At 46.0% G+C, this 14,409-nt stretch overlaps 1 protein-coding gene across 1 annotated transcript in view; it reads left to right on the top strand.

The window, feature by feature from the left end:
• Positions 1-14,409, top strand: part of LOC139749264 (cell adhesion molecule Dscam2-like) — a 468,747-nt gene that overhangs the window by 205,665 nt on the left and 248,673 nt on the right. Inside the window, 1 exon segment of the mRNA XM_071663001.1 lies at positions 745-836. Coding sequence (XP_071519102.1) covers positions 745-836 — 92 coding nt within the window.

Genomic DNA, 14,409 nt, shown 5'->3' with positions numbered 1-14,409 from the left:
TTCCTTCAACTGTTATTGACCAGAGGCCTTAAGAGTGGAATAGACCATGTGCTTCTGAGGTCCAGATGTTCGCTGCACAGAAATGGTGTTTGTTGATTCAACGTCGATGAATAACTTCGATGAATCATATGAGCGCGTGATGAGTGCAGCCAGATGGTGAGTACTTTCAGGCATACGTCCAAAGTAGTGAGTACAAGCATGGTGGTGAGTACAGCTGGTGACAGGTATTCTCTCCCCAGGTGGTGTACAGCTGGTGACAGGTGTTCTCTCCCCAGGTGGTGAGTACAGCTGGTGACAGGTGTTCTCTCCCCAGGTGGTGTACAGCTGGTGACAGGTGTTCTCTCCTCAGGTGGTGTACAGCTGGTGACAGGTGTTCTCTCCCAGGTTATGTACAGCTGGTGACAGGTGTTCTCTCCCCAGGTGGTGTACAGGTGGTGACAGATGTTCTCTCCCCAGGTGGTGTACAGCTGATGACAGGTGTTCTCTCCCCAGGTGGTGTACAGCTGGTGACAGGTATTCTCTCCCCAGGTGGTGTACAGTTGGTGACAGGTGTTCTCTCCCCAGGTGGTGTACAGTTGGTGACAGATGTTCTCTCCCCAGGTGGTCTACTCCTGGTGACAGGTATTCTCTCCCCAGGTGGTGTACAGCTGATGACAGGTGTTCTCTCCCCAGGTGGTCTACTCCTGGTGACAGGTGTTCTCTCCCCAGGTGGTGTACAGTTGGTGACAGGTGTTCTCTCCCCAGGTACCGGGCGGACGTGCACGCCGCCACGGTCAGGTGTCGGGCGTCCAACCCGCAGGGTGTGGTAGTATCGCCTCCTGTCACCCTCCAAGCAGGTCAGTACCTCCATGTGTCACGCCTGGTGTGTGTGTGTGTGTGTGTGTGTGTGTGTGTGTGTGTGTGTGTGTGTGTGTGTCACATACCTCCTTGTGTCACGCCTGGTGTATATGTGTGTGTGTGTGTGTGTCATATACTTCCATGTGTCACGCCTGGTGTAAGTATATGTGTGTGTGTGTGCGTGTGTGTGTGTATGTGTCATATACCTCCCTGTGTCACGCCTGGTGTAAGTATATGTGTGTGTGTGTGTGTGTGTGTGTGTGTGTGTGTGTGTGTCATATACCTCCCTGTGTCACGCCTGGTGTGTGTCACACATGAACTCACGTGTCACATACCTTCCTTTGTCATGTTTGGTATATGTCACACACTGACACATGTGTCACAGTGGCCCACTTGCAGCAGTTAAAGTCCTGATTCTTTTGTTATGTATCATTTTGATCATCAATTACCCGTTGATTATTCATAAACCCTATCATATACGTTACACTAACTGAGCGCTCGCTCATTGTTAGTATGATAATCACTTACACACACACACACACACACACACACACACACACACACACACACACACACACACACACACACACACACACTTGACACTTTTATGCTTGACAGAATCATCCATACGCGATATACATGGTACCCTCATCCATATACATAGTACACTTACCTACACACGAAACGTACGCCAATAACTGATTTGCCCCCGGTCTGTATACCTTTTCATACCATAGAGCTGGGTAGTAAGACTGACCTCTTGACGTCACGACCTCGGTAGATTATGTTGGGGTACTGTGATAAACACACTCGTCTGATACACTTATCCAACACACTCACTTCCTTGCATGAGTCTCTTCGCCTTCTCTTTAGTTTACCTGTTTACCTCGCTCTAGTATACCTCACCCAAGTACAGTTTTGCAGTTCTTGTTTCCACATACATTTTCGTCACACGTCTTTCAGTCTCTCTATCACTTGTGCAGTTACCTTCCTCAGTTCGTATCTCTCTTCGAACTCATTATTTCCGTGACCTCATCTCGCGGCGCATCCTGAGCCATACTGGTGATTCAGACTCTCGTTTGACTGACGTACGGAACGTAGCATGCAAGAGACTGTCCAATAAAACTAGTTCTCTCTATTCATTCCGCTCCTCCTGCCACATCCATCATTTTTTTCATGTGTTCACAATCACTTCAGATCCGACCACCAGTTAACTCTGTCAACTACTCTCTCTCTCTCCCCCTCCTACCCTGCTCTACTCATAACACCATCACATCTCTGTTTGTTCTCATTCCACCACCGAATCACACACACACACACACACACACACACACACACACACACACACACACACACACACACACACACACACACACACACACACACATCACTTCACGCATACCTCTAGTGTTTTTGTTCTTTGTTCACCTGTGCAACAAGGAATGCAAAATACAAAGGAATACTAAGGAATTCAAGCAGCAACAAACCATTGGGTCCTTTCGAGGCTGTATGTGACAGCGAAAGGTATCAGGAACTCACAGATTAGTACAAGTTAGAAGGCATACAGGTGATCTAAAGAGAATGTCCCACCTTAACTAAGCGTCGCCACACCTTCTCTCTCTCTCAAATGCTTTTCCTTCGTAACGCAAGAACTATTCACCTGTCGCAATTCTAATGTGTGAAGTATTTCGATTTCTAATTCTTCATCTTCTCTTCACTGAACTGTGTTGCAGTCTCAGGCTTCCTCCTCCTCCTCCTCCTGGCCTTTATAATCTGCTTTAACTACACACTTCCGAATTCCTGCAACACTCTAACCGACCAACTCCCCTAATGACGGAACCCTTAACAAGCTTCGCGATATTCCCTTTTATTCTAGATATTCCAGACCTACTCCCTTACCTTCTGAGGAAGATCTGTGACTTACTACAACAAATTACAGAGACACTGCTCAGCCAAACAGTTCGCGTCTCTCGCTTCAACTTCATCCCTCACCAGTAATTTTCCAAACTTGCGGAAACATTTCACCACCTTTAACAACATCTTAACAGCAGCCGTCGATGCTGACCACCTTCACTGCAAAGGCAATTTGCTGTCCCTGATCACACCAGTAAATGATCGTGTCTTCCTCTCTCTCAAGTGTTTCCTGTCAGTTCGGTCTTCCTGAGGCGCATTCCATCCATACCACACGGTGAACATCTTCCACGACTCGTCTCCCTGTTTCACCTGACTCAGAGCCTTGTCTTCCATAACAGAAGCACAACGGTGCGACCATTTGGGTACGATGGCCTGCCCTTTGATCTGAACCCCCTTTTCTGGTTTGGTCAAAGACCAAGACGTTTCCTTATACTTCCTCCCAATGCTTTAGCTCCCCACTGTTCTCCGTTGTAGAGGACACACACACACACACACACACACACACACACACACACACACACACACACACACACAAGCAAGCAAATGAATACACATAAGCTTTCTTGGTCCCATAACAGGAATAGATAAAATGTTGCTTGGGTCTGGCGAGTGTGGCTCTTTAGAAAGAAGGAGGAGACGTAAGGCGGAGGAAGTCTCGTTGGCGTTGGGGGAAAATCGGTCATAACGATACAGGCGAGGCATGAAGACCTCTGAGACGAGGATGGCATTATCTGCATCTGTGGCTATGGTGAGAGATCAGTTGCCTCTCTTCGTGATGTGTTACCTGGATACCATGTTTATTCCAGCCGTCAGAGCAGCTGCTTCGTTTCTTTGGACTGGAAGCTTTCTTTCTCTTATTGTATTTATTTCCTCCTGATGAATCTATTCCACAATGGTGGCGACTATGGTCTTTCATGGCCGGTTCATCTTTTTTTGAGGGGGGAGATCCTCTTCGAACGTGTCCCTTGGCAACCCAGGATGTTGAGGGTGGCGACTCAGGGGCGTCTCTGTATAACTCCTGTAGTAAACTAACCAACTTCCCAACACTCCCGGTAGCACATCGCTTCGGGAATTGATTCCGGATAAGGACTCATGAGCTATGCAAATGATCCAATAAGTTTCCCACCAAAGTTTTAATTGCAGGGAGGGAAGAGGGGGGAAAAAAAGTTTTAAAAAGTCTTTTGTTAAAAGAGGAGGTGGAGTCTGTCCGGTAATCAAGATTTTCCGGCTTTTAATAGACGCTCGATGGACGAGCGGTCGATACCACGAGTAATAAATGTTGCCAGAGAACAATACATTGTGTTAGCATTCGTCTCGGTGATGAGGGGCTCAGAGGAGCAGCGTATGTGGGTTCCCTTTGACAATGAAGTTAGGTTAGGCTTGTCTTTAAGGTCGAGAGATTTTAGTATTTTTGCTCTTCTGGTGATATTGTTGGAGTTTTTCGTGGTTCTTGCTTCTCACATCTTGTTGTGTCGTGGTTAATGCCTCTCGACCCCCCCTACTCTGTCGTGGCTGGTGCCTACCATCCCCTGCTGTGCCGTGGCTGATGCCCTTCTATCCCCTACTGTGTCGTGGCTCATGCCCTCCTATCCCCTACTGTGTCGTGGCTCATGCCCTCCTATCCCCTGCTGTGTCGTGGATAGTACCTCCCACCATTGCCATGGCTGATGCCTTCCCACTTGCTGCGTCGTGGCTAGTGCCTCCCTCCCTGCCTCCCTGCCTCCCTGCCCCGTGGCTGGCAGGGCGAGGAGCGGGAAGGATGCAGGAGGGTCGCCGGCGGCGTCGCGCTAATGAGCTGCTGTCTGGGGCAGGGCTTTGACTGGTCGCTTTCTCGCCTTGTTCTTGGCCCCAGCCGCCGGTGTCTGGCTCTACGGCTTGTCACACTGGCTCGTTGGTTTCTTGGGTCGGTCTCTGGCCCTCTGCCTCGGCTGGATCCTGGTCGGTCTCTGGTCCTCCGCTTTGGCTGGATTCTTGGTCGTTTTCTGTTCCAGTCTCTGGGCCTGAGACTCGGCTGGCTTGTCCCTTCTGGCTACTAATCATCAGCTCTTTGGTTGGCCTGTCAGCCGTTCCCTTGGATGGTCGCTGTCTGCCACTTCCCCTGGATGGTCGGGCCCTCAACCAGGGTCTGAACCAGAATTATTTTTTCAAAGAAAAACGTTCTCATTTACTGTAGCTTGTGGGTGCTGCGCAGGAGACTTTCTCACGTCGGTTGAAGTTGTTGGAGCGAGCGTTTGATCTCCCGGTACTGCAGTCATGTGTTGTTAGTACTCAGTTATGAATACATACCTGCAGGAGAACTGGTTTCATCTGAGAGTGACTCTCAAACATACTCACGGGGCGAGTAGTGTGCTGTGAGTGTGTAGATAATTTTGAGTATCTCTTATGGTAATAACAGAGCTTTTTACTCTAGTTAATCACGTAGATTGAAAAAAAAGTATGTTGCTGGACCTGAGTGTATTACGCGGTAGCGGAGTGAGAGTGAGTGTGTGGTTCAAACACGCTCGGAGTGAGGTAAGTGTGATGCTGGGCTGGAGAAGTCATTTCACTTATATTTCTGCAATTACTGTTCCGCACTCAGAGTCCAATTCTCTTCGAGACCGTATCTGGAATTAATAAAAAAAAAGTAATTTGTGGCAGGTTCCTGCAGACTCTGAAATAGCTTTTCTGGGGAAAACGAGAAAGATTCAGTAATTAGATTTAAGGGAAGGTAACTTCGCACGCCTGTGAAGGGTGAAGTGTGGCAGGTGGGTGATAGGTGGGGGTAGGGATGTGGGGATGTAGGTGGAGAAGGTGGGGCAGGTGGGTAGGGAGGTAAGGAAGTTGTGGTAGGTGGGTGGGGAGGTAAGAAGGTTGTGGTAGGTGGGTGGGGTGGTAAGAAGGTTGTGGTAGGTGGGTGAGGAGGTAAGAAGGTTGTGGTAGGTGGGTGGGGTGGTAAGGAGGTTTTGTCAGGTGGGTGAGGAGGTAAGGAGGTTGTGGTAGGTGGGTGGGGTGGTAGTGGTAGAGGTAATGTGTAGGAGGAGGACACATATCATGGTGACCGCTCATGTTCGTGGTGTGCTCTGTGTGTAGGACGCAGGGGTGAGATGGGGTTGGGTGGGCACATGTACCCAGCCAGTCAGCACCGCCCCGGTGCTATATCATGAGAGAACAAGACATTCAGGGGAAGAGTTCGGCGAGGCAGCATCAAATATCTGACAGTCAGTGATAACATATAAGACGAGGACGGAGGTAAGGCCGGCGTGCGAATACACGGACATCGTAGAAGGTAATGTTAAGCATTACACACGATGAAAATAGGACCTGCCACCGAGAACGCGAAAGAGGAACTCTAGACTGACTGACTCGCAACGGAAAAAAAAGAAAAGAACCATCCCAGTCCAGATCGTAGCCTCACCTCGGCTGCTGTCGCCTGACAGCTGCCTCTCAGTGAGAAGAGACTTTCCAGAGGTACGAACAACAATTCTGAAAACCAAACAGTCCAGGAAAGAGCCCAGTACACAGAAAAAGACCTTGTGTGTTCACCACGGAAAGGCCTTCACTGCATTTTCAATCCAGAGTGTCAGATCTGGAATAAGACCACCTTCGTTTCGAAGGCATTGCGAGGTGAAGGCTTTCCTTCATCCATAGGATGAGCGAATACTGCTTCATAGTTTTCGACTTCTGCCATTGTACCCCTCTCTCTCTCTGGCCATAGCATATCCATCTTTTCTCCTGACGAAGCAAGTCTTTTGGTTCTCTTTTCTTCTCTAACTCTACCTTGGATGATTCTAACTCCCCCGTCTCCGCGCTCTCGTCTTTCTAATGCTACGTTCCACCTATAACCTCACTCGGTCCAGTCCAAAATGCACCCCTCTTTCTAGACGCAAGGCAGGTGTATGGACCAGACGACATCAACCCTTGTGTTTTCCAGGAGTGTGCTTACACAAATGCCCCTGTGCTTGCTCGTCTATTCCGCTTCTGTTTAAAGACCAAAACCATTCAATCTTCCTGATAACATACATTGGTACAAGACTATCCCAAAGACAAGTATACTAATCTAAACCTCCCGACCATCGTCCTCTTGTTGCTGTCACTACGAATGCTACTATTTCCAAAGTCTGTCACTCACTCCTCAATTTCCATTTCCTTGAACTTAAATTTCAAAGTTTGTGTCCGATCGTCAGTTCAGATAATTGTACAGTTATTATTTACGTATCACATGGAGTGTGTCGCATTCTAGTGCGTAAATCTATGTGAACACACACACACACACACACACACACACACACACACACACACACACACACACCACAGTATTAATAACACTGACCTTTATTGCAAAGTGCTTGCGTAAAGGCACGTTTCAGCAAGGGGATCATTTAGGTCACTTTCAAGCCTTAACCCCATCATTCAAGGTTCCCTTCAGTGGAGAACACTGATTACTGTCGCGAAGGACACACTGACGGCATAATCTGGGGTAAGATGTTCACTACAGACCTGGCTCGTGCTGCTGAACACAGCCACTGCAGATATAACAGCAGAACTAGCTGGCATCGTGCCACGCTCATCCTTTATGTAGTCCTCCCCTCGTAACTAAAGATGGTCCGGTACAAGAGCCTCGTTACATCACTAGCTGGAGCGATCACTGGCGCTCAGCGACGTGGATGACACCATACAGCTCGAACCCCGTAGCCGGGCGTACGGCCAGCGGTCTGTTGCATAAATACATTGAAACCTGCTATCCACTTTTAAAGTCCCGTAAAAAAAGGGGGAATTTAGTCATAAAAATCACGGATATTGGTGAAAAATTAGACTAGAATAAAAAGAATATCAGGTTAAAACTAGAAATAAAGATAAAGGGATCGAAGATAAAGTGTAGAATCGCAGGAATCTAAGTTTTCGTTAAGTACATGATACTGGATCACTTCAAACGATGGGATGGTGTTTTCATTTTCGCGATGGCAGCGGATTCCTCTCTCTCTCTCTCTCTCTCTCTCTCTCTCTCTCTCTCTCTCTCTCTCTCTCTCTCTCTCTCTCTCTCTCTCTCTCTCTCTCTCTCTCTCTCTCTCTCTCTCTCTCATGTTGGTCGTGGACGATGCGAAACCTTCACAGACTCGTCTTAATCGAACTCTGTTACGAATACAAAATTTTCTTGGGTTCCGCCGCGCTATCGCTGCTGGGAATTTATTGCCTGGGAGAGACGCGAGCACCACTCGGCCCAGGCCTTTTACGGTGGTGACAATGGTGACAGGCCGGAGACCCACCCACCCTCTCCACGACCTGGCAACGCTGGGGCCTTCCTGCCCAGGAAGGAGCTGGAATTTGTTACACACACACACACACACACACACACACACACACACACACACACACACACACCAGCATATAACCAGCTTCATCCACAACCCTCAAAATTGACGCTCCCTTTTCCTTGAGAGTAAGGAAGGAAAGGAGGGAGGGAGGGAGGAGCCACCTCGGGTCTTGGCTGCAGATGGCAACAGATCGAGAATGTTGCTGCTGCCTAATTTACCTCACTGGGGCCCTCCACTCTCCCTCCCTCCCTCCTCCCTACTCTACCTCACTGGGGGGCTCCACTCTCCCTCCCTCGGTCCCCCTATTCTACCTCACTGGGGGTTCCACTCTCCCTCCCTCGCTCCCCCTATTCTACCTCACTGGGGGTTCCACTCTCCCTCTTTGCCTCCCCTTTCTTTACGTCACTCGGGGCCTCCACTCTCCCTCCCTCCCTCCCTCCCCCTACTCTATCTCACTGGGAGCTCCACTCTCCCTCTTTCCCTCCCCTACTCTACCTCACAGGGGGCCTCCACTCTCTCTCTCTCCCTCCCCCTATTCTACCTCACTGGGGGCCTCCACTCTCCCTCTCTCCCTCGTCGTCCTCATGTAATATACCTTTCCACACACACACACACACACACACACACACACACACACACACACACACACACACACACACACACACACAGTGAAATTCCGCTGAAAATTTGAGATTGGAATATGATTCACGTACAAGGATTCTGACTGAATATTGCCCAGGGCGGGTCAGGGCGAGTCTGTACCCTGGGGGGAATGAAGAGGAGTTTTCACTGGGTTTTGATCGAATTTCTGCTTCTCCGAGGCACCAGTGGTAGATATTGTCTGGTCTGTATCTACCTGGTATCATTCAACTGGGTCTTGATCCACCGTATATTATTCTTATTTTTTCTTGTGTAATTTTACCCATTATCATTGTTTTCAGTCAATCTGTTCATATTGTTTTCTGTCTGTCTGTTCATATTGTTTTCAGTCTATCTGTTTATATTGTTTTCAGTCTGTCTGTTCATATTGTTTTCAGTCTGTCTGTTCATATTGTTTTCAGTCTATCTGTTCATATTGTTTTCTGTCTGTCTGTTCATATTGTTTTCAGTCAATCTGTTCATATTGTTTTCAGTCTATCTGTTCATATTGTTTTCAGTCTATCTGTTCATATTGTTTTCTGTCTGTCTGTTCATATTGTTTTCAGTCTATCTGTTTATATTGTTTTCAGTCTATCTGTTCATATTGTTTTCTGTCTGTCTGTTCATATTGTTTTCAATCTATCTGTTCATATTGTTTTCTGTCTGTCTGTTCATATGTTTTCAGTCTATCTGTTCATATTGTTTTCTGTCTGTCTGTTCATATTGTTTTCAGTCTATCTGTTCATATTGTTTTCAGTCAATCTGTTCATATGTTTTCAGTCTATCTGTTCATATTGTTTTCAGTCTATCTGTTCATATTGTTTTCTGTCTGTCTGTTCATATTGTTTTCAGTCTATCTGTTCATATTGTTTTCAGTCTATCTGTTCATATTGTTTTCAGTCAATCTGTTCATATTGTTTTCTGTCTGTCTGTTCATATTGTTTTCAGTCTATCTGTTCATATTGTTTTCTGTCTGTCTGTTCATATTGTTTTCAGTCTATCTGTTCATATTGTTTTCAGTCAATCTGTTCATATTGTTTTCAGTCTATCTGTTCATATTGTTTTCAGTCTATCTGTTCATATTGTTTTCTGTCTGTCTGTTCATATTGTTTTCAGTCTATCTGTTCATATTGTTTTCTGTCTGTCTGTTCATATTGTTTTCAGTCTATCTGTTTATATTGTTTTCAGTCTATCTGTTCATATTTTTTTCAGTCTATCTGTTTATATTGTTTTCAGTCTATCTGTTCATATTGTTTTCTGTCTGTCTGTTCATATTGTTTTCAATCTGTCTGTTCATATTGTTTTCAGTCTATCTGTTTATATTGTTTTCAGTCTATCTGTTTATATTGTTTTCAGTCTATCTGTTTATATTGTTTTCAGTCTATCTGTTCATATTGTTTTCTGTCTGTCTGTTCATATTGTTTTCAATCTATCTGTTCATATTGTTTTCAGTCTATCTGTTCATATTGTTTTCAGTCTATCTGTTCAAATTGTTTTCAGTCTATCTGTTCATCAACAACAGACGGGCAGACAGACAAAACTCCACTGAAGAAATAACTGAAATGAGTGGCGAAGTAGTGGCATTGTGGGAGAGGTCTGGGAGGGATGATTCCACTGAAGAAATAACTGAGTGGCGAAGTAGTGGCATTGTGGGAGAGGTCTGGGAGGGATGATTCCACTGAAGAAATAACTGAGTGGCGAAGTAGTGGCATTGTGGGAGAGGTCTGGGGGGAGGGGATGGAGGAACTGGAGAACCTGGTGGTCGTGTCGTCTTGGTAGGGAGGATGTGGAGGAGGGAGGAGGCGTGGAGTGGCTGGGGAGGCCAGGCCAGGCCAGGCGGGAGGTGTACAATGCATTCTGCTCTGGTGCTTCACTTCCCACTCTCAGCGACCTGTCCTCCGCGTGCACGTGCGCATACCTGCTCCCCCGGCATGCACGTGCGCACACCTGTCCCCCCTCATGCACGTGCGCATACCTGCCGCCCCGCATGCACGTGCGCACACCTGTCCCCCCACATACACGTGTACACGTCTGGTCCCCCGCATGCACGTGTGCACACCTGTCGCCCGCATGCACACTGCACACACCTGGCTTGAGTGTAGCGTGTGTTGGTGTCCTCATTACTGGCTGAGGGATTTTGCTGTCGACCGAAGACAATAAATGGCAGGTAATGGTTGAGTATTGGAGTGAACGGATAAGTACATAAGTGAGGAGTCTTAATATAGATATACGAATACTGAAATGTTGTGGGTGTCACATGTGTAACATACTATGTACATATACACAACGGGTCTGACTGGCTCCCTCGGCTACACACACACACACACACACACACACACACACACACACACACACACACACACACATAAAAAGAGTATATCTCATTCATCATGCATAACGCTTTTGGTATTCTGATGTAGGAAAGCAGAATTCAAGCAAGTCATGTTGCATATTTAAAGGCAACTATCAATTCCATTATTTCGTAATCTGGGGGAGCAAGTATGAATTGCTCTTGACCACTTCCGTGGCTGTCGAATACGCTTTTATAGGTGCGAATTCTTCCTGTATGAGATATGAGCAATATATATATATATATATATATATATATATATATATATATATATATATATATATATATATATATATATATATATATATATATATATATATATATATTTTCTTTCTTTCAAACTATTCGCCATTTCCCGCGTTAGCGAGGTAGCGTTAAGAACAGAGGACTGGGTCTTTGAGGGAATATCCTCACCTGGCCCCCTTCTCTGTTCCTTCCAGGTATTGTATCATCTCCTACCTTAATTACGTCCTGTAATTAAAGTATGAGATGATTACATTTTTTATATATTTCTTGGTTACATGCTTTATTCGCTACCTGTCGCTCCATTGAAGCATACTGAAATATCAAAATGTAATACATTAATATTGCACGTATATATAACCCTCTCATGATGTTTTATATTAATAAAGAGAGAAAGATTTTTGCCCCGAACATTACCTTAAGCATTCATTAACATTTACCCGTTATTTATATCATTTTTCTAAGGGAAAATGAATGTGCTTTTAAACCTGAGTAAGGCTACCTTATCCTGGGTCGTACATGCAGTGAGCCATCATGGGCCGCATGCGTCGTGTGTGTGTGTGTGTGTGTGTGTGTGTGGTCACAGAATTATCCCCAACACCTGAAGAAGGAGGAGGTGTTGAAGATCATTCGGTTGGTGGATGCGTGGCTTGACGCTGACGCCCTTGATGACCCCCTGGCAGCTCAGGGGTGGGAGGGGAGGCGGGCCCTCAACCCCAATGAACTAACCATCCTGCCAGCTATGGCTGGCGGAGCTAACCCAACCAACAACACTAGAGTCAACACCAGTCCTTGGGGAAGTCGTCGGCCTCAGCCACACTCAATCCACTCGCGACGCTTCCAAACGTATATCATTTCGCGCCAGGCTTTCAGTGCCTCCTCTCTCTCTCTCTCTCTCTCTCTCTCTCTCTCTCTCTCTCTCTCTCTCTCTCTCTCTCTCTCTCTCCTCTCTCTCTCTCTCTCTCTCTCTCTCTCTCTCTCTCTCTCTCTCTCTCTCTCTCTCTCTCTCTCTCTCTCTCTCTCTCTCTCTTCGCCGTACCATCCGTCATGACTAGATCCTTGTGCTGTGCCCTCATCCCCAAGACAAGAGCACGTCCACCTCCTTCCCTGTCATTCATCAGCAGGCTCGTCCACACACTCCATCCCTCCCTCCCTCCCTCACCTCGTCTATGCCCGCTACCGTTTCACCTCCACGCACTGGCCTCACCATCTCCATGATTCATTGTCTTGTTCCTCTTCCTCCCCTACTTCCTTCTAAAATAGTTTTGTGTTTTTTGAAGTTCAACGATACTGTCTTACCCCATCTTTCATCTGCTCTGAATAGTAGTACTACTGCTACTACTGCTGGTACTACTACTACTACTACTACTACTACTACTACTACTACTACTACTACTACTACTATCACAAATTATTATAATACTGGTGATAGTAATAGCTATTCATATTCATATTCATAGTATTATTATTATTATCATTATTATTATCATTATTATGATTTTGATTATCATCATTATCATTCATGGTACTGAAACGGTATATGTGATGTGAAAGAGACAGATGATTCACATAAATTATCCTTATCGGATTACACTCCCTGTGATATGAATATGAAGGCTTCTCGTGTGTTCTTAACACCATAATATCTGTCAGAGGGATCAGGACCTCGCAAACCCTGTGTGAGAGATTTGCATTACATCCTTATTGTTCTTGATGGCGACGATGGTGTCGTATCTGCGAAATTGATGGTGATTAACACTGGAGGGGAATATGTCGTGGCGTCCTCGTAGATTCTCAATATACCGACACAGGCTCGATTATATGGCTTTCATTATTCGGACATGTTGGTGATGAGATCTATGTTTCTTCAATGTTGATATCTCGCATGATGTCATTTATAATTTTCCGGTAATTTTCAGCGAAACTTAAAAAAAAAAAGGAAAATGATCAGGGTCAGACGTTTCGAAGCATTGAAATTCCCTTCCCCACCGTGCACAAGCAGAGGAGCATGGACAGTGGTGTAGGTGTTGATGTCCTCCATCTTCCTTTTCTTGTTCATCTGCCGTCGTCAGTCATCCGCATAAGATGAAGATGCTCCTCCGGGCAAGATCAAGGATGAGAGGAGACACACGGGGACATCAGTCACTCAGCATTCATCATGTCTCCAACGAAAACCATTTCTACCTCGGGGATTTGACTAAGAGTTGAGGAGGAGGGAGGGGGGGGGATGTTTAGCTCAACATTGATAGAAGTTCTTCCTCCACGTTTCCACACTTAATTCCAACCTTTCTTATAACTAAAAGGGAAAAAAGAAAATGAAAAAATTCTTCGAAAGTTTTCCCGAAGGAGTGTGGGAGACTCAGCGTAATTCCATGTAACTTTGAACACCTGCAATCGTCCTCACAGTCGCCTTTCTTTGTCGAGGTTCGTATTGGTGACACCCACACGTTTCTGATGTTATATATACATACATACATACATATATATATATATATATATATATATATATATATATATATATATATATATATATATATATATATATATATATATATATATATATATATATATATATTCATTTCCGAGGAAAGATGATTGTATAACACACTTATGATATCACACCAGATTCATTTCTATATAGCTCTGCTCCTGTTTTGTTTGTGAGGTTGATCAACTGACGATAGAGAAAAGTTTCCATCAATTCTGCTCGTGGAGTGCTCACTCCCCCAAGAATGAGAAGATAGACGAGGGTATAGGGCACCTCCTGGCCAACGCCATCCCCTCACAGAGGCAGTCAGGGAAGTGTATCAAGTGCCGACCAACACCCGCCTCTCCCAGGAACAGAGAATAGAATACAGCAGGGGCGTCCTCATGGCTACTATTACCCCGACACAGGAGCAGCAGTGAGATGGCTATACCAGCAGAGAGCCCCATCATTGCGGCAGCTTCGCCTGTGAGATGTCTTATACCAGGGGGGCGTCCTCACACCAACAGATGCGTATCCTCGTCACAGGAGGAGAGAATGGGTGGTACCAGAAGCGTCTCCGTTGCCACCTATCCCGTCTAACTGCGATGGTTCAACTCACAGAAGCCATTCTAAACGCAGAGTTATTCTCCCCCGACCGTGGCAGCCAT

The sequence above is a fragment of the Panulirus ornatus genome, chromosome 6, assembly GCF_036320965.1.
Source record: "Panulirus ornatus isolate Po-2019 chromosome 6, ASM3632096v1, whole genome shotgun sequence".
Lineage (NCBI taxonomy): Eukaryota > Metazoa > Arthropoda > Malacostraca > Decapoda > Palinuridae > Panulirus > Panulirus ornatus.
The sequence above is the reverse complement of the archived record's forward strand: the minus strand, read 5'-3'. Positions and strand labels throughout refer to the sequence as shown.